This window comes from Notothenia rossii (genome assembly GCF_949606895.1).
Source record: "Notothenia rossii genome assembly, chromosome: 3".
In the NCBI taxonomy this organism is placed as follows: domain Eukaryota; kingdom Metazoa; phylum Chordata; class Actinopteri; order Perciformes; family Nototheniidae; genus Notothenia; species Notothenia rossii.
This window is the reverse complement of record NC_136901.1, coordinates 75,674,443-75,695,816: the sequence shown is the minus strand read 5'-3', so window position 1 is coordinate 75,695,816 and position 21,374 is coordinate 75,674,443. Positions and strand designations below refer to the sequence as shown.

The 21,374-nt window shown below is 41.7% G+C and overlaps 1 protein-coding gene across 22 annotated transcripts in view; it reads right to left on the bottom strand.

Annotated features, from left to right (window-relative positions):
* Positions 1 to 21,374, bottom strand: part of LOC307031494 (protocadherin alpha-C2-like) — a gene marked incomplete at its 5' end in the record, with an annotated part of 199,614 nt that overhangs the window by 20,911 nt on the left and 157,329 nt on the right. Inside the window, 2 exons of one of the 22 annotated variants that reach the window (XM_079668643.1) lie at positions 12,512 to 14,418; positions 20,678 to 21,288. The exons of 18 other annotated variants lie outside the window; for them this stretch is intronic. In XM_079668643.1, the coding sequence (XP_079524769.1) occupies positions 12,512 to 14,418; positions 20,678 to 21,155 (2,385 nt within the window). Of the gene's footprint in view, positions 1 to 9,550; positions 12,349 to 12,511; positions 15,046 to 15,869; positions 18,349 to 20,677; positions 21,289 to 21,374 lie in introns of those variants that run through there. 3 more of the 22 variants (XM_079668644.1, XM_079668636.1, XM_079668646.1) reach the window with 3 other exon arrangements.

The following is a 21,374-nucleotide window of genomic DNA, read 5'->3' as shown; positions in this document are numbered from 1 at the left end:
AGCAGGTGGCGGCCTTAACAACCAAATCAGCCTGCTCTGGCTCTCCTCTAATTACTCCGAACACAGAATCCATGTACCTAAATTAAATTCAGATTTAAATTGAATTCAAGTTAATTGGATGAGACCTCACCCCAATGCATTTAACATGGCAAATATAAATTGAAGATCCTTGACACGATTCAATTTGATCTCAACAGCGGAGCGATGACTGTAAAAAACAACTCAAGTTCAGTGCTCGCAGTTTCACGTCAATAGGTTTGCTAGGAGCCACCATAAATAGGCTTTAAATTAGTCTGAGAAAAAACAGTGATGTAACCAGTAAAACTGTGCTGATGTGATCCATTATCACTCTTTTGACAAGTTGTGTGCTGTGAAGAAGTGGCCTTGTGAGACCCTGAGTCTTCAAGATTCACTCGGCCACTGGGCCAAGATGAGCGTCCACCGCCCACACAATCTTTTTCCTCTCCTGGTGCTCTGCCACTCACCCACGCCTGGTCTGCCCACGGCGATGACAGTGTTTGCATCCTGGGAAACGGGGAGAAGGCTGTGACTCACTCGGATGCTGCTAGTGGATGGGTAAATGCACATTGACTCTTCACACTACAAGGTGACGACGAGGAGGTGGCAAAATAGGGAGTTGGAAAAGCAGCCAAATGCCGATGAAGGGAGATAAATGATTAACTTTACAAAATCCTTTCCACATACAGTGTTTATATAAAGGACTGAATTTGCAGACTGCAAAATATGCATGTGGTTCTTGAACGTGGAACTATGTTATTCAAATTACATTACCTCTGCAAAGCCTTCTTTTAAACGGTAAAAAAATGAAATGTCATGGACCTTTTACTGCACACCACTGAGCAGGGGAGGGGTGATCAACCAAAGCCTTTCAACTATCTCTGATGGTTCTACGTGTGCAGTCTGCCACGCTCACCGTGACATTTAGCAGATTTTCCCAGTGGGACATGTGGACCTCCGTGTTAAGCAATGACACAAACAAGAAAACAGGCACTGTTTATCTCGTCAAAAATGAACACAGCGCTGGAATTACACATGACCTGTGCACCTGACTCTCCTCCTTCCTCCTCCCTTTACTTTTCCAAAGGGTTGCTGCTGGATAAATTACAACTCCCTCTCCTCTTCCAAATATGCCCATCTGTTTCAGCCTCAATTAGTCTCTCAGCTGTAGATGACTTCATTGTTCACCCAAGGGAGCTGTAGACAAAGTTATCCCAATTAGCCTGATACACATCAAACACAGATTTCAAAATCCTAATTGGAGGATTTCTGATGTTTAGTGGATTTTGTCAACAAAAATACAGGTTGTCAGAGCTTTCCCTCCATATCAAGCAATTTACGTCTCCTATTCTCTTTTGTATTCTCCCTTTATCCAAATGTTCACTTATCCCAACGTCTCTTGCCTACGCACTGTGGATCTCCAGCTACGCCTCTGTCAGACTAAAAACTTCAATATGTCCAAAACTCAGCTGCCCGCTTGCTCACCTCCACCCGACGCTCCGACCACATCACCCCTATCCTCCATGACCTCCACTGGCTCCCCATCAAACACTGCATTGACTTTAAAATATTACTCTTCACTTTCAAAGCCCTCAACAACCTTGCCCCCCCTGTGACCTCATCCAACGACACACCCTCACTCGTCGCCTCAGGTCTGCTGAAGCTGACTTACTGCAGCCCATCAGGCCAAAGCTCTGGACCTGGGGTGACAGGACCTTCGCTGCAGCCTCCCCCACACTCTGGAACTCCCTCCCCGCATCAGATCCGCCAACACTCTCACATCATTCAAACAATCCCTCAAAACTCACCTTTTCACTCTTGCCTTCAACTCCTAATCAACTAACCCCTTGCCCTTATTCCACCTAGCTTAGCACTTTTTACTTTTGTTGTTATTTTGTTTTACTTGCTTGTAAGCGCTTTGAGAACCAGGAAAAGCGCTTTATAAGTATAAAGTTTTATTATTATTATTATTATTATTATAGACAAAAACAAAAATCAGTAGGTGAGAAAAAAAAAAACGTTTGCCTTAGGCTCCTAATAGATTTGGTGAAAAAATAAATTATAATTAAAAACATTCCTTCATTTTAGAAGAATTCTAGAGTATTAACACCCCACCATTGCATCACTTTTACAAGACGGCTGTATTAATAACATTCTCCTCAGTAAGACTCAACCTCATTAATACTGTAAGCGGCCACTCGAAAAGCCATTCATATTACATCCCTCTGAGTCTTATATCTGGAATTCCCCCATTTTAGTGAGTCAGATGTCAGCAGAGATCCACAGAGGAGCGGGTCGAGGCTGGGCTATCATGAAGCAGAAGTTCTTACATCACTCCCTCAGTCAACACATATACAAACAGTCATGCAAACTTAAAGGGCATTTATGCATGTAGGCATGCATGCACACACACAGGCAGTGAAAAACACAACTATTGAAAAAACAAATGCTGTCTAAGGATACAATTATTCTGTCTGAATGAATGTCCGAGAATCTCTCTTATAACTTTTGAATCACATAAAACAACCATCAAGGACAGACAGATGATCGAGGGAATAGGTCCCCACACTGACTACACCTAGTTCACAGATGGAACTCCTGTTATTCAAAATGTCATAAAGCTTTGGCTTAGTGCCACTTTGCACAATGAGACAGTCGTCATTGTATTAGGTTGGTACTGGTAGAATATTAAAGGCACAAATATCCTTTTTTCTATATGATAATCAAAGAGAAGGTGAGCAAAAAAGAAATAGAGGAAGTGTATGCAGGCTGTTTATTGTTGTGTAGGTGGGCAGCAATGTCTGTAGAAGAAAAATGTGCTTTCAGATTTAGATCAATAAAAAATATGCAAAGCAGTGACAAAACACAGTTAAGAGATGGAAGAAACAGCTAATTAAAACATTTAAAAGATAAATTATTCCTGAAGTGGGGGAGATTATGGGATGTACAATCCAAACAATAAAATCAATATATAGTTTTTGAGTTTTTTACACTTTTTAACAGTAACTGGTCATTCATGTTAACTTTGTGTCTTTTGGTAATAATTTCTACCAACCAAAATAAAATAAATGTTTGGCAATGACACAGTATCTTCATTTTCACAACCGCAGTATAGGGAGTCTTATCTCAGTTAAAAAAAGGAAAGAAGCCTAGGTCAAAAGCACTGCAAATTGATTCCTTATGTCAGGTCTGAGAGGCAGGCAGCAAGAGGAAGCAGAGGTGGAAGAGACAGTGAAATTGGTCCCTCTGTTGGATTACATCGGTAGTACATGGGATGGACACGTCATCACCCCACTGCCCATCCTCACAGGCTTTTTCATTAAGCCAAAGCACTAACACATAATCCCTACCCTGGGTGTGCGTGTGTGTACGAGTGTGTGGGATTTAGAGAGAGAGAGAGAGAGAAAGAAAAAGAGAGAGACAGAGGGCACAGACGTCACACTGCAGTGGCACTCATTTTCTCTCTTATTTTAGAATACAGTGAGCACAAGGAATACAGAAGGATATAAGGTAAGGCTACCTTTCAGAGGTGAGACGAAAAAGAACAATATGAAGCATACCAACAGTGGAGTGTTTAGTACAACAGTCTTAAATTAGAAGTCACATGTTCATGGATCAAAATGTGATACTAAGCTATCATTTCAATGTATTGGATAGACACCACAAACACTTAAAAAGGGGTTCTGGTGTGTCAGCTGAACATGTTGTGTCCATCACTGAAAAAAGGTAAATAAACAACTCTCAAAGATAAGGTACCACAATCTGCTCTTGCGTTGTTAAAGTGTCACTCACTTTATTAGCCACAGTCTTTCAAATTAAAATGGAAAATGCATAAATAAATAACTTTTGAAAATACAAAACTCAATGGTATTATTTAGTTAATAGGCTTATAACACTATGACAAAGCTGTGTTCTCATACCTTCCTATCACCCTAGAACTTTTCCATTTATAAATCTCAGAAACAAAAGTCCCATGGTAACCACAATCCTTGTACTCAGGTGGACACAGTAAGCGGGTGGAAGAGGCATTCTCTGGGTATGTTTGTTTGTGCTGATCCCTTGTGTGCCTTGCTTTCAAAAAGAAAGGTTATGAGAGAACTAAAAGCACCATAAATCCCTTCCTCTGGGGCCCTGTAAGGGTTAAACAGTTCCTTGGTTGTCCTGGTTCAGCCTCTGCATAAATCAAACAGATTTTTCTTGTGGCAATGAACAAAGCTATCAGAAAATGCAGGCAGGCTTTGGATACTTCCCTCTTAGGATGCCCTGGCTTTGTATACTTTCCGGATGGGAGAGGATGGAGCCCATGGTTCTGAGCATGACAAAGCTAATCTAATGACTGCAAAAACATCCCGATGCCACTAAGAGGGAGCACAGAGGGAGGACGGACGGGTTGGTGGAAGTGGGGAGAAGGGGAGTGCTGGTGATAAGTTCTTCCTTTTATCTGTGACCAATTGTAAGCCTGTGATGTTCTCACCCAGCTGCAGGGCATGTATTTAATGTGTTTTTTTGTCAATCTCATCCTCAGAAGCTCCAGTTCTCCCACTATCTCACGCTCAAGGCTTGAGTCTGCGCTGCTGTATTTATAACTTTCCCTAAAACCCAGTCCCTTTTTAGAAACGATTCACTAATCTCACATAATTCTCCCTTGCTTGCTTTTTGCCTTTACCCCTCGTCTGACTTGGCAATTCTGCACAGGATGCTGCACATCTTTGGTTGCCATCTTCCTCTTTGTCTATCTCCCTATGTTTCCCTTTCTCTCCTCCTGCCCCCCATCATGTCCACACTGTTTCCTTCCTGCTTACAGCACATGCTGGGACTGATGTCTGAGTGGGGGCGGGTGCATACTGGCAGCTTCCTGGAAACAGACTAGTTCATCATTAAATTACGGCTCAGAGCAGTCTCCATGGTAACCACAGATAGCAGCACTAACCTCACGCACACAAAGGACACACCCTTGTGAAGGAGAACAACAGGAAGTGCTAAATATAATGACGTGTGTGACAGTCAGACAGGGAGACAAACACAGAAATTATATAAATAAACACATTTTCTGTTAACCTAGCTGCTGTTCTGTCACCTTGTATCAAAACTGGTGAGATAAGGTCATTTAAACGTAATGCTTTTTGTCCATCTGTCGAACCCATCTGTGTTATCTACCACAGATGACTTTGGTGAATGTCTCTACTGCAATAAGAGCTGTGAACCATTAGCAGTGTGCCTAATGTACAGTACAATCAATAATTTAATGCAGCACCGGGATAGGGCAGTTAGAAGCTTTTATTGGATTCAAACTCGAAACCTCAAGTCAGCCTCTTATGCATACTGCAAAGAAGCTCTCACAATTGCTTTACACTGTGTATTGTATAATGGCTCTATAAAACACCCACCAAGGCAATGCCTGCTGTATGAAAAAAAATACAGCCTGCAGCTTTAGAAAATATCATGTAACACACCAAAACAGACACACGATGTTCTGATGCAAGGATAAAATCCTCTCCTCCTTATCCACACTGACCCTTTGCCCCGCCCAACCCGTTTGGATGATTGACACTAGGTGTTGTCGGCCCCGCCCAGCCGCAGAGCAGAAAAGGAGGGAGAGCTGAGCCGAGCAGAGCTGATACCTCGATCGGTACTGAAGCTCCCTGCTGCTGCTGCTGCTGCAGCGAGTAGCGGAAAATTACCTACCCCTCCCCCCTCACTCACATTCGCAGAGAGCTGCAGCATTCCCAACACAAACTGAATCCCTTTTATGCAGAGAAAGCCCTAGGCTTTGTTTCTGGAATCAGAGTATGGAGAGCTTGAACATATAGCAGGGACCGCATCAGGGAAAGAGCGAGACAACGAAAACACAGGCTCATTCAGATGGTGCATAGCACGCTGCCATTTTTAAATCACACGCTGACCCACTTTAGAGCCTCACATAACCCATACGTATCGCCTTCCCTGCAATGGGTAAAGTCTGTTTGAGAGCGCAGAAACCCTGATTCAGTCCTACTCACACTGAACCAACCAAACAAAAGGTGTTTTGACAGATGAGGCCATGCTTGTTTGTGCTGGACCACTCCCTGAAATGAGGTCACATCGTCTGAATGACTCAAAGCATCATAGATTCACAACAACACAAAGCACAGCGTGCGTCACCAAGAATATCCAACACAGTCGAGTATAGTACAGATAAACTATATTACTATTAAATTAGTATCACATTCCATACAAATGTCCATGCAGAACTGCATTTTAACACTGACAAATTCAATCACGACATAATCCACACGACACCTGCGTTCTATGGCATGAGCTAGCAAATGTTGCTTCATACTCTGTACACACACAGGGATGTTAATGAAAATATATTAGATCATGTTTACAGCGCTCTAAGGCTGATGGCACACATGTCTAGAGATGGATGGTAATTCCCTATTAGTTCTCTCAGCTGCTCCCCTTCTCAGAGAGCTGATGAAGGAGAGGGGGAGGGGAGAGGCTCTGACAGCATGGAGGAGAAAGAGAAAAAGGAATAGGCTTGAAATGAATTATTTCATGTTGCCTATGTCTTGAGAGCAATACAATTGAGGGAACTGAGCAAACAAGATTCAAACTAATTGTAGAAATAGGTAGAAACAGATCTAATTCACCAATACAGGATTGTTAGGATGTGAACATGTTATTTGAATAAATAAAGAATAATATATATATATGTGTGTTTAGCAGTTGTATCAGATATATCAGATTCAAGGCACATAAATCCCCTATTGTCAGTATTAAGATGGATTGGCAAAAGGGACCCTTTCTCATGGATGTTAATCTGTCTATATAGCCTCACACCTTAAAAGCATAACAGTGTTTGACAATACGCTGGGGCTCGGAAGTGAAGTTCCCGGCTATAATTTATGGAGGCATGGCTTAAAACACAACCCTATATGACAAGTATGTATAGTTGCTCATTGGTGTAGGCTAGTTAGGTGGAAATATGTACACCTTGTTATTTCGTATAGGCCTCCTTCCCAGACATTTTGACAAAATCATGGTATCAAAATATGAAAATGACAGGTGTAATGCATGCTGGGTATGCTGAATTTGTGTCTCAGGTTCAGGTTCCTGTTATTCTGCATGCTGTCACTGTCAGGTTATAGGGACAGTTGAAACGAAAAGAGCAAGTATGAAAGTTTTCAGAAACACTAGTGATATTCCTTCAATGGAACTCCAAATATCAGCAACGAAAAAGGGCATTGAACGTACTGAGTTTGGTGACCTATACAATTTTCAGCCAAACTCCTTCCAACTTCAACATTAGATGAGAAGCTGAGAAAGGTGCATTGCTGGTGAAGCTCAAAAATGAAGATAGCAGCTTGTTATCCTACAGTTTGAATGAATATGTGTATAGACTATAACAACCAGACAACACAATGCGTGGGCAAACCAAAAAGTGCACCCATGAAAACACAGCTGCTGTCAGTAATTCCCTAACACTCATTTGCTTATTAAATTGGCTTATTTTGAGTTTAAGTGCTATGGAGGCTATAATAAAGTAATGTGTTTAGGAAGTCGTCGTTTACACGGTTCGGATTGAAGTAAAAAAAAAACAACGTTTAGGGAGATGGTATGTGTTTTAATACATACGTGCCCTTTATTGACAGTGATGGGAACTGGGAACTGCAGCGACTCCAAGCCAACTGGATGACTTCAACTTTCCTCTGAGGGATAAACCTACAACCACCCTTCAAGTCAACTGACCGAGTAACGATTCTCAAACGTTAGCTGGCATATTTAAACAAGGCTACATGTTGTTGATTCAGACCGGCTAATGTCCGAGTGCAGCAATCTAACTTTACACAATCACACGGGAACAAAATGCATGATAAAATGCCCTCAGTCTGTGAATGAGACCAGCAGGGCTCGAGTTATGTGGGAGCCAATGGGAGCTGAGCTCCAATGAAACAGTGAAATCACACATCTGTGGGTGTCGCTAATCCATTGCCAACAACCATTATTTTAATCACAAATAATGCATGTGTCGATGTAATGAGTATTATTTACATTAACGAGGTAAATAGGCTAAAAGAAAAAACATGTCTTCCAAAAGAACTATATGCATATTCTCTCTTGAATGACAATATACCTGCACTTCACGTCCAAGGTGCGCAATAAATGATTGTGCAATCTATGCCTGTGAGCATGCTGCGCGAGCCGAGATGATATGTGTGTGCGTAGCTGAACCTTTTCATATTTAAGTTTGTAGCAAGTAGAGGGCTGCTGCTGCTGCGTGTGTGTGTGTGTGTGTGTGTGTGTGTGTGTGTGTGTGTGTGTGTGTGTGTGTGTGTGTGTGTGTGTGTGTGTGTGTGTGTGTGTGTGTGTGTGTGTGTGTGTGTGTGTGCTTGCACATGTGTTAATTAGTTAGTTAGTTTTAAAGACCCCCATAAAGCTCAGATTATAACTCGACCCCTGGAGACAAGTGTCTGTGGTTAATACAAGCCAGTAATAATAACAAGTCTGAGGACATAACAAAACAAACAAATGGAGGGTATGTTTTCTAAATTGGAACGGTATTGTTGTTTTCGCTGCCCGTGTTTTGCCCACCTCCTGTTGTTTGAGTATTGCATGAATATCTTGCATAATAACGCAATTATATTTTTGTAAGGCTTAGAGGTGATATAAAACACTTCATTGCATGTGTTCACTTATTTAACCTATGCAATGAAGAGTTGTGATGTCGTTTAGGGAGCTTTACTATGAAAGTATGGCATATTCTTTTTTATTTAACGGGATTTTTCAGCACTGCAAACTCTAGTTTTGTGCTGTGATCTGTAAGACTGTGCTGGGGGATAAGGAGCAGAGCAGTAACAGGCCTCTGCGATTTCAGTACCATGGATAGCGGTTATACAAAGGGCTAGAAGAGAAAGCAGAACAAAGAGAAAACTGGAACAAATAGGAAACACTTATTTAGCTCTCATACAGAGTGTGTTACTGGAAGAAAGGGTGTAAAATAAAGTTACAAAACTAGACAATTGTCTTGTAGAGGACGGTTAGAACTCACCTTGTCTTTATTCGGTAAAGTCTGAGTTCTGGTGAAAGTGTCTGGGCCTGGCATATTAAACAAGTAACCGCAAAAACACCATGCAGGGTTCAGCACCAGAGAAATTGCTCATCACCAGAATGACAGAACAACCAACAAAGGCTTCACCTCTCTGCCTAAAATGCTATTATTCAGCAACTGTAAAGATAATTCAACATAGAAATATCGCAGGTTTGATGATTTAACTGTATATCCCCCACAATAACTATTTTGTTTCACATCATTTTTCACAGAAAGTCAGCAAATGTTGCAATAATCGAAAATCTGGTAATCTCATAACACGTCTTTCGGAAATGTAATGAATAAATCAACATTACTAAATCTACTCTTGGGTTCAAACAACTCACCTTTTTATTTATCGAAATATTCTAAATATTATGATGTAGAAACAGGTATAACATTTCAGTGTTTTGCATGATACCATTGTGAAGTTCCTCTAGCATTCAGCACAAGATTGCCTACCTTGTCATTGTTGGGTAAAGTCTGAGTTCTGGTAAAAGTGTCTCCTCCGTTAATACTGATCAGTTCACCATCTACAGGCGGAAACGGGCCAGGGAAAACCACTACGTCACTCTTCATTGTGTCTGAGCTGAAACACACGTCGTACTGCTGAGTAGATTTAGAGTAAGACCAGCTCCCGTCAGGGTGGGTGGTGATCATTGGGGCGCTGTACCTGCTGAAACTGCCGTCTGTCCTGTGGCATTTGACAGCTATTAAACTGATGAGGCTCAGCAGAAAGATCACTGACACCGACACAATGGCGATCAGCAGATACAGGTTCAAATCAGAGAAGCTCTCCTCCTTTATGGGCACATGTCTGAACTGAGTCTGGATGTCAGCTGTGCTTTCAACCACCACCACATCAATAGAGACAGTAGCTGACAGGGAGGGCTCTCCGTTATCAGAAACCAACACCATCAAAGGGTGAGTTTTCAGGTCATTGTCACTCATTCTCCTCTTAGTCCTGATTTCTCCGCTACTGGTTCCGATCCGGAAGAGGTTGTTTCCTTTGGGCTCAGAGAGGTGATAAGAAAGCAGCGCATTGTATCCAGAGTCTGCGTCTACAGCCCTGATCTTTGCCACAAAGTATCCCGCCTCAGCAGAATAGGGGATGCTCTCACTGTTAACGGAGCCGTGCTCAGAATAGGGCGCGAGGACTGTTGGATTATTGTCATTTTCATCCAGAATTAAAACGTTCACAGTCACGTTGCTGCTGAGAGGAGGAACACCAGAGTCTGTGGCCTGGACTTTAAACTGAAACGTGTTTAACTCCTCATAGTTAAAAGACTGCAGGCTGACTATATCTCCAGTCTCTGAGTTGACGTTTATAACAGACCCTATTATATTGTTCTTATTTTTATCATGAATTACTGAAAACGTAATTTTTGCATTTTCGTCTACATCCGGATCATATGCTTTCATAGTATAGATAACTGTGCCTACTGGACTGTTCTCTTTGACAAAAATGTTTATCACAGGCTCATTAAAACGAGGTGCATTGTCATTGACATCAGACACGTGGACTGTAATAACTCTTTTAACGGAAAGAGGCGGAACCCCTTCGTCTGTCGCTGTTATTGTTACGTTGTATTGAGAAGCTCGTTCTCTGTCTAGAGTTCCGTCTACGACTAAAGAATAATGATTTTTATATGTGTTCTTTATTTTAAACGGCACTACATCAACTATTCTCACCTGAACAGCGCCATTTTTCTCTGCGTCGTTATCTTTCACAGTTATAAGTCCAACCATTGTGTCTTGGGGTGCATCTTCCCTCACTACGTTGACTAAGGATGTTACCGATATTTCTGGTAGATTATCATTAATATCAGCAATTTCAACTAGTACTTTACAGTGAGATGCTCTTGGGTTTGGTCCTTTGTCTTTAGCTTGGACCCGGATTTCAACTGCATTACTTTTTTCGTGATCTAATTCTCCCTTTACAGTAATTTCACCCGTCAAGGAATTTATTGAAAATGTGTCAACATCATTATCACTGTCGTGGTTAATAAAAGAATATACTATTTCCCCGTTAGGACCTTCATCTAAATCATGAGCATGCACAGATATTACCGTTGTTCCGAATGGCGTGTTTTCAAACAGCGTGGCTTTGTACAGTGGTTTGTCGAAAATCGGAATATTGTCATTTGCATCTTGGACATTTACGGTGATATGTAACGTTCCTGATTTAGGAGGTTTTCCTCCATCTACAGCTGTCAGCGTTAATTTAATAACCGGCTGTTTTTCACGGTCTAAGGCTTTCTGAAGCACCATTTCGGCAGACATTGTCGGCTCTCCGCCGTTCTGTACGTCCAGTGTGAAGTGTTCATTTTGGCTAAGCTTGTAGCCTTTAACCGAATAACTGCCGACGTCTGCATCAAAGGCTCTTGCGAGGGTAAATCTTTCCCCAGGAAAAGCTAACTCGGACACGTTCAAAACAATCCCTGGTATCCGAAAAGAGGGTGCATTGTCGTTAATATCCACAATTTTAACCTCGAAGCGATACAGATTCAGCGGAGAGTTCACAATTGCTTCCACTTCCAGAGAACACTTCACATTACGAGAGCATAGCTCCTCTCGGTCAATTCTGTCTTTCACCGAGAGTATCCCAGTCTTAACATCCGTTTCGAAATATCTCCTATTAGGTCCTGAAATCTCAAATCCGCGAGTTTCCAATTCTGGTACATTTAGATTTAAGTCCTTCGCCAAATTCCCCACAGCGGTACCAGGGCTCGATTCCTCTGTAACAGAATACACAATATGTGCTGCGGCGAGACTCCATATGTGAGATACATGAAACAACAAATAAATCCAATTCCTCAAAATATTCCCTCGTTGCATTCTGCCCACAACCTGATTGACAAGTTAATAAAAAAAATTACTCCAGCGTTAACATTGCTCGGAAATCCACCAGATCAGAGCTCCTTGATACAGTAAGTGTTCTTTACTGCTATGACGAACAAAGAATTACAAACCTCTCTTAAACTAAAAGGGAGGAGCGTGGTAAGGAACAAAGTATATTTCCTATGTGAGGCAATTGGGACATCTAGTGGTCATTTTGAAGTTGGAGCCAAGAAAATATTTAAGAAAAGGTAATTTTAAGCGTTATTAAAGTCATATGTTGCGTCTCCAAATAGAAAGCAACAATTATAACCACATAGCATTCAAGCAAGAGTGGTGATATCACTATGAGACACGTTTAGGCACCAGGCTAACTGAAATAAAAACCATGCTGCAACTGCGAAAATTGTTGCAGGACAAAAATAAGTACTAAGTACTGGTCACAATAAGATGGCTCATCTTACATTGGCATATAAGTATACGATCACACCTCACAAATGTCAGAGAGAACACAATAAAGTCCCATTATGTGAAAAAATGAAAACATTTGATCTGCCACCCCTTTTTACGTGTCATGATCCTTACCTTGTCTGTGTTGGGTAAAGTCTGAGTTCTGGTAAAAGTGTCTCCTCCGTTAATACTGATCAGTTCACCATCTACAGGCGGAAACGGGCCGGGGAAAACCACTACGTCACTCTTCATTGTGTCTGAGCTGAAACACACGTCGTACTGCTGAGTAGATTTAGAGTAAGACCAGCTCCCGTCAGGGTGGGTGGTGATCATTGGGGCGCTGTACCGGCTGAAACTGCCGTCTGTCCTGTGGCATTTGACAGCTATTAAACTGATGAGGCTCAGCAGAAAGATCACTGACACCGACACAATGGCGATCAGCAGATACAGGTTCAAATCAGAGAAGCTCTCCTCCTTTATGGGCACATGTCTGAACTGAGTCTGGATGTCAGCTGTGCTCTCAACCACCACCACATCAATAGAGACAGTAGCTGACAGGGAGGGTTCTCCGTTATCAGAAACCAACACCACCAAGGGGTGAGTTTTCAGGTCATTGTCACTCATTCTCCTCTTAGTCCTGATTTCTCCGCTACTGGTTCCGATCCGGAAGAGGTTGTTTCCTTTGGGCTCAGAGAGGTGATACGAAAGCAGCGCATTGTATCCAGAGTCTGCGTCTACAGCCCTGATCTTTGCCACAAAGTATCCCGCCTCAGCAGAATAGGGGATGCTCTCACTGTTAACGGAGCCGTGCTCAGAATAGGGCGCGAGGACTGTTGGATTATTGTCATTTTCATCCAGAATTAAAACGTTCACAGTCACGTTGCTGCTGAGAGGAGGAACACCAGAGTCTGTGGCCTGGACTTTAAACTGAAACGTGTTTAACTCCTCATAGTTAAAAGACTGCAGGCTGACTATATCTCCAGAGTCTGAGTTGATGTTTACTACAGAAGCTAGTAAAATAGTTGTTGTAGTGCCATCTAATAATGAATATGTTACTTTCGCATTTTCTCCTAAATCAGGATCAACTGCTGTTATAGTAAAGATAGTAGCTCCCACTGGACTATTCTCAGTCACATACACATTAATCACAGGCTCTGAGAATAATGGGGCATTGTCATTCACATCAGAAATGTGAACAGGAATAACACTGGTGCTGAAGAGAGGTGGATTGCCTTCATCAGTGGCTATGATCGTGACATTATATTGAGAAACAATCTCTCTATCAAGAAGTCCATCGACTGTCAATGAATAATAATTGTTATAGTTAAGCTTGAGTTTAAAAGGCACTGACCCAATGATTTTAGTATTGGTGAGACCGTTATTACCTCCATCTTTATCAGTGACTGTCACTAAAGCCACCACTGTACCCACCTCAGCATCCTCTTTAACTGGGCTCATAAGAGCGGTTATAATAATGTCAGGTACATTGTCATTAACATCAGTAACTTCCACTAACACTTTACCATGCACGCTTCTAGAAGGCGTACCTTTATCTCTCGCCTGTACGCGAATATCATATGCTGTATTCTCTTCATAATCAACTTTTCCCTTAACTGTTATTTCTCCTGTGTCTGGGTTTATTGAGAATAAAACTTCAGGATTGAAATTCCCCCTCTCAATAAATGAATACATTATCTCACCATTTATTCCCTCATCTAAATCTGTTGCAGTTACAGTCAGTATGGATGTCTGAAATGGAGCATTTTCAGTCACCCGAGTCTTATAGAGAGGTTTACTAAATATCGGAGCATTGTCGTTAATGTCCATTACATGCATCACTATTTTTAAGGTCCCTGAGCGTGCAGGTTTTCCTCCGTCCAGAGCAGTTAAAGTAAGGTATATAACTGCCTGTTTCTCTCTGTCTAAAGATTTCTGTAGCACAAGTTCGGCTGACTCACTGTGCTGTCCGCCGCTCTGTACGTCCAGTGAGAAATACTCATTAGGACTCAGCGTGTAGCTCTTTACCGAGTTACTACCGGTGTCTGCGTCATTTGCCACTGGGAGTAAATATCTCTCCCCGGTTGAAGAAGATTCCGAAATATTGAAAATATTTTCTTTTTCTCGAAAAGATGGTGCATTATCATTAGTATCAATGATGTGTACCTCGATGCGATGCAAATGCATTGGGGTGCTCAGAATGGCTTCTATATTCAGGGAACATTTTGCCGTATTTGGACAGAGCTCTTCACGATCAATCCTATAGCAGACATAAAGAGCACCAGTTTTTAAATCCACGTCGAAATATTTCTTGATATTCCCAGACACAACTCGTAAATCCCGTTTTTCCAAATCGTGAACATTAATCTGTAATTCCTTGGCGAGATTTCCCACTACTGTTCCTTTGTCGACCTCCTCCGAAACGGAGAAAGACAGCTGCGCTGCAGACCGTTCGCACGAACAAAGCAAAGCTATTATTTGTATCCAAATAGTCACTGTTAGTCCTTCCCGTCCCATTGCTGCCACAGAATAAAATAAAGAATACATTCCGAACACCTCCACGCGCTTTAGGAGAATAACATACGAAGCCCCCCGTTGTCCTGTAACCATGAGCGTATTTTCTGACTAAGCACTGGTGGACTACTGAAGCTTCATAAGAAGAGGAGGAGTCTGTGAACAAATAGCCACACAAATACTGCGGTCTCGAGCGACACCAACTGACATTTTGGTGCTAAAATATTCAGACACGAAAATTCTATAATACATAATAATAATAATAATAATAATAATAATAATAATGCATTTTATTTATATAGCACACTATAAAAACAACGTCATCTCAAAGTATAAAAGAATACAATAAAATAAAAAGTTATCTAAGGAACATATTGATTAAAATATGGTAATAAAAACAAGTTAAGAGCATAAAAGGTTAGAAGAACAAAATAAAATAAAGCCTAAATGTTGCCCTGAAAAAAATATTTTCATTAGAACACGATATATAAAATCTATTTTACAAAGAAACCAGGGCCTGGCATATTAAACAAGTAACCGCAAACACACCATGCAGGGTTCAGCACCAGACAGCGTCACGACTCGTCACCAGAATGACAGAACAAGTTCAACCAACTAAGACTTCACCTCTCTGCCTAAAATGCTATTATTCAGCAACTGTAAACAGAATTCAACATAATCTCGCTGGTGAAATTGATGATTTAACTGTATATCCCCCAAAATAACTATTTTGTTTCACATCATTTTTCACAGAAAGTCAGCAAATGTTGCATTAATAAAACATCTGGTAATCTCATAACACGTCTTTCGGAAATGTAATGAATAAATCAACATTACTAAATCTACTCTTGGGTTCAAACAACTCACCTTTTTATTTATCGAAATATTGTAAATATTATGATGTATAAACAGGTATAACATTTCAGTGTTTTGCATGATACCATTGTGAAGTTCCTCTAGCATTCAGCACAATATTGCCTACCTTGTCTGTGTTGGGTAAAGTCTGAGTTCTGGTAAAAGTGTCTCCTCCATTAATACTGATCAGTTCACCATCTACAGGCGGAAACGGTCCGGGGAAAACCACTACGTCACTCTTCATTGTGTCTGAGCTGAAACACACGTCGTACTGCTGAGTAGATTTAGAGTAAGACCAGCTCCCGTCAGGGTGGGTGGTGATCATTGGGGCGCTGTACCTGCTGAAACTGCCGTCTGTTCTGTGGCATTTGACAGCTATTAAACTGATGAGGCTCAGCAGAAAGATCACCGACACCGACACAATGGCGATCAGCAGATACAGGTTAAAATCTGAGAAGCTCTCCTCCTTTATGGGCACATGTCTGAACTGAGTCTGGATGTCTGTGCTTTCAACCACCAGCACATCAATAGACACAGTAGCTGACAGGGAGGGTTCTCCGTTATCAGAAACCAACACCACCAAGGGGTGAGTTTTCAGGTCATTGTCACTCATTCTCCTCTTAGTCCTGATTTCTCCGCGGCTGGTTCCGATCCGGAAGAGGTTGTTTCCTTTGGGCTCAGAGAGGTGATACGAAAGCAACGCATTGTATCCAGAGTCTGCGTCTACAGCCCTGATCTTTGCCACAAAGTATCCCGCCTCAGCAGAATAGGGGATGCTCTCACTGTTAACGGAGCCATGCTCAGAATATGGCGCGAGAATTGTTGGATTATTGTCATTTTCATCCAGAATTAAAACGTTCACAGTCACGTTGCTGCTGAGAGGAGGAACACCAGAGTCTGTGGCCTGGACTTTAAACTGAAACGTTTTTAACTCCTCATAGTTAAAAGACTGCAGGCTGACTATATCTCCAGTCTCCGAGTTGATATTTACAGCTGAAGTTATCGGAATACTTTTTGAATCACCATCTAAAGAGTATGTTACTCTCGCGTTCTCGTTTATGTCAGGATCGACTGCAGTTATCTTATAGATACAAACTCCAACAGGACTATTCTCTTTTATATAAATATTAATTACGGGTTCAATGAAACCAGGTGCATTATCATTTACATCAGAAACCTGAACAGTAATAACGCTGATGCTGGATAGAGGAGGGGTCCCTTCATCAGCAGCTTTGATCGTTACATTGTAAAAAGAGCACCCTTCTCTATCAAGAGCTCCATCGACAACTAAAGAATAATAATTTTTATAATTGGAAGTCAGTTTGAAAGGTGCAGAACCCATAAGTCTACAGTGTGTCTGGCCGTTTTTTCCTCCATCTTGATCGGTTACCGTCACTAAAGCGACAACGCTTCCTATTGCAGCATCTTCTCTAACGGGATTCATGAGTGACGTCACCACAATTTCCGGGGCATTGTCATTTACATCGACTACCTCTACCAGCAGCTTTCCACTTGCACTACGAGGCAAAAAACCCTGATCTTTCGCTTGAACATGTATTTCATATGCTGACTGTGCCTCGAAATCCAAAATATCTTTGACTGTGATCTCTCCAGACTGTGCGTTAATGTTGAACATATCGGCAGGATTAAAGTTTCCACGCTTGACAAAATAATAACCAAGCCTCCCGTTGTCCCCTTCGTCTAAATCTGTGGCACTCAGTTGAATAACTAGTGACCCAGCTTGAGCATTTTCCTTAACCCGTGCCTTGTAAAGTGTTTTACTGAATGACGGCGTGTTATCATTTACGTCGAGAACATTTACATGTATGTATAGGATTCCGGTTTTTGGAGGCTTTCCTCCATCTATAGCAGTCAGCGTTAATTTAATAACAGCTTGTTTTTCACGATCTAAAGCTTTCAGTAGCACTAATTCAGCAGATGCACTATGTTCTCCACCGCTCTGCACATCTAAGGAGAAGTATTCATTTTGATTGAGCCTGTAAGACTTCACTGAATTACCTCCGGTATCTGCATCAAGAGCCAGGGGAAGCAAGAAGCGTTCACCCGTAGGTGATGATTCAGATATGTTAAGCGAATATGACTTCTCGACAAATGTCGGTGTGTTGTCATTTAAATCAACAATAACCACCTCAATGCGACGAAGCACCATAGGATTACTTAGAATAGCCTCTAAATTGAGCGTGCACTTCATCGTGTTTGGACAAAGCTCCTCGCGGTCTATTCGCTCATTAACAATAAGATCCCCCGTTTTAAAATTGGCCTCGAAATATTTCTTACTGTACCCAGACACGATATTTAGATTCCTTGTTTGCAGCTCTCGGAAGTTGACGTTTAAATCCTTTGCGAGATTCCCCACTACAGTCCCTTTGTCCACCTCCTCGGAAACAGTGTAGGATGTCTGAGCAGCAGACCAGTCCGACAAAAACAAGACTAACAGCCAACAGAGTAATCCGTTATTCCTTCCGATGCCCATCGTTGCTTTCAAAGATAGTTCCGTGATAAAAATAATATGTATCCATAAAAAGCTTCGTGATTGCATTGTATTCCCATCTACTCCAGTCCTCTGCTTTTCATCGCCACTCGTGTTTTTCTCACAAAGCACTCGCTGTCTGCTGACGCTTCACACGGGAAGGAGGAGACTGAAAACACCGAGCTCAGAAAAAACTGTGGTCATCGGCGACCCCACGTGTTACAATTCAGAATATAATTTTAAGAATGAAGTAGCACCCCGTATGTCTAATATTACAACACGTGAAATATATTATACCTTTAGTTTTAATAAAAGGTCTGCTTTGTACCACTTGAGTAAAGAGAAAAATATAAAATTAAAGTTGACAAATTACTGCCAGTGACAACATTCTCTACAAATCTACATGAATGACATTTCCTCTGTTTAACAACTAATTACAGGCCTGCTATCACTTAAAATGTAAATTAGATACTGTTTTGTTGAATCTCTGAATTTCTGTTATGTTTGCAAGTCAAGGAAAAATGATTGAGACTGCAAACAACTCACCTTGTCATTGTTGGGTAAAGTCTGAGTTCTGGTAAAAGTGTCTCCTCCGTTAATACTGATCAGTTCACCATCTACAGGCGGAAACGGGCCGGGGAAAACCACTACGTCACTCTTCATTGTGTCTGAGCTGAAACACACGTCATACTGCTGAGTAGATTTAGAGTAAGACCAGCTCCCGTCAGGGTGGGTGGTGATCATTGGGGCGCTGTACCTGCTGAAACTGCCGTCTGTCCTGTGGCATTTGACAGCTATTAAACTGATGAGGCTCAGCAGAAAGATCACTGACACCGACACAATGGCGATCAGCAGATACAGGTTCAAATCAGAGAAGCTCTCCTCCTTTATGGGCACATGTCTGAACTGAGTCTGGATGTCAGCTGTGCTTTCAACCACCACCACATCAATAGAGACAGTAGCTGACAGGGAGGGCTCTCCGTTATCAGAAACCAACACCATCAAAGGGTGAGTTTTCAGGTCATTGTCACTCATTCTCCTCTTAGTCCTGATTTCTCCGCTACTGGTTCCGATCCGGAAGAGGTTGTTTCCTTTGGGCTCAGAGAGGTGATAAGAAAGCAGCGCATTGTATCCAGAGTCTGCGTCTACAGCCCTGATCTTTGCCACAAAGTATCCCGCCTCAGCAGAATAGGGGATGCTCTCACTGTTAACGGAGCCGTGCTCAGAATAGGGCGCGAGGACTGTTGGATTATTGTCATTTTCATCCAGAATTAAAACGTTCACAGTCACGTTGCTGCTGAGAGGAGGAACACCAGAGTCTGTGGCCTGGACTTTAAACTGAAACGTGTTTAACTCCTCATAGTTAAAAGACTGCAGGCTGACTATATCTCCAGTCTCTGAGTTGACGTTTATAACAGACCCTATTATATTGTTCTTATTTTTATCATGAATTACTGAAAACGTAATTTTTGCATTTTCGTCTACATCCGGATCATATGCTTTCATAGTATAGATAACTGTGCCTACTGGACTGTTCTCTTTGACAAAAATGTTTATCACAGGCTCATTAAAACGAGGTGCATTGTCATTGACATCAGACACGTGGACTGTAATAACTCTTTTAACGGAAAGAGGCGGAACCCCTTCGTCTGTCGCTGTTATTGTTACGTTGTATTGAGAAGCTCGTTCTCTGTCTAGAGTTCCGTCTACGACTAAAGAATAATGATTTTTATATGTGTTCTTTATTTTAAACGGCACTACATCAACTATTCTCACCTGAACAGCGCCATTTTTCTCTGCGTCGTTATCTTTCACAGTTATAAGTCCAACCATTGTGTCTTGGGGTGCATCTTCCCTCACTACGTTGACTAAGGATGTTACCGATATTTCTGGTAGATTATCATTAATATCAGCAATTTCAACTAGTACTTTACAGTGAGATGCTCTTGGGTTTGGTCCTTTGTCTTTAGCTTGGACCCGGATTTCAACTGCATTACTTTTTTCGTGATCTAATTCTCCCTTTACAGTAATTTCACCCGTCAAGGAATTTATTGAAAATGTGTCAACATCATTATCACTGTCGTGGTTAATAAAAGAATATACTATTTCCCCGTTAGGACCTTCATCTAAATCATGAGCATGCACAGATATTACCGTTGTTCCGAATGGCGTGTTTTCAAACAGCGTGGCTTTGTACAGTGGTTTGTCGAAAATCGGAATATTGTCATTTGCATCTTGGACATTTACGGTGATATGTAACGTTCCTGATTTAGGAGGTTTTCCTCCATCTACAGCTGTCAGCGTTAATTTAATAACCGGCTGTTTTTCACGGTCTAAGGCTTTCTGAAGCACCATTTCGGCAGACATTGTCGGCTCTCCGCCGTTCTGTACGTCCAGTGTGAAGTGTTCATTTTGGCTAAGCTTGTAGCCTTTAACCGAATAACTGCCGACGTCTGCATCAAAGGCTCTTGCGAGGGTAAATCTTTCCCCAGGAAAAGCTAACTCGGACACGTTCAAAACAATCCCTGGTATCCGAAAAGAGGGTGCATTGTCGTTAATATCCACAATTTTAACCTCGAAGCGATACAGATTCAGCGGAGAGTTCACAATTGCTTCCACTTCCAGAGAACACTTCACATTACGAGAGCATAGCTCCTCTCGGTCAATTCTGTCTTTCACCGAGAGTATCCCAGTCTTAACATCCGTTTCGAAATATCTCCTATTAGGTCCTGAAATCTCAAATCCGCGAGTTTCCAATTCTGGTACATTTAGATTTAAGTCCTTCGCCAAATTCCCCACAGCGGTACCAGGGCTCGATTCCTCTGTAACAGAATACACAATATGTGCTGCGGCGAGACTCCATATGTGAGATACATGAAACAACAAATAAATCCAATTCCTCAAAATATTCCCTCGTTGCATTCTGCCCACAACCTGATTGACAAGTTAATAAAAAAAATTACTCCAGCGTTAACATTGCTCGGAAATCCACCAGATCAGAGCTCCTTGATACAGTAAGTGTTCTTTACTGCTATGACGAACAAAGAATTACAAACCTCTCTTAAACTAAAAGGGAGGAGCGTGGTAAGGAACAAAGTATATTTCCTATGTGAGGCAATTGGGACATCTAGTGGTCATTTT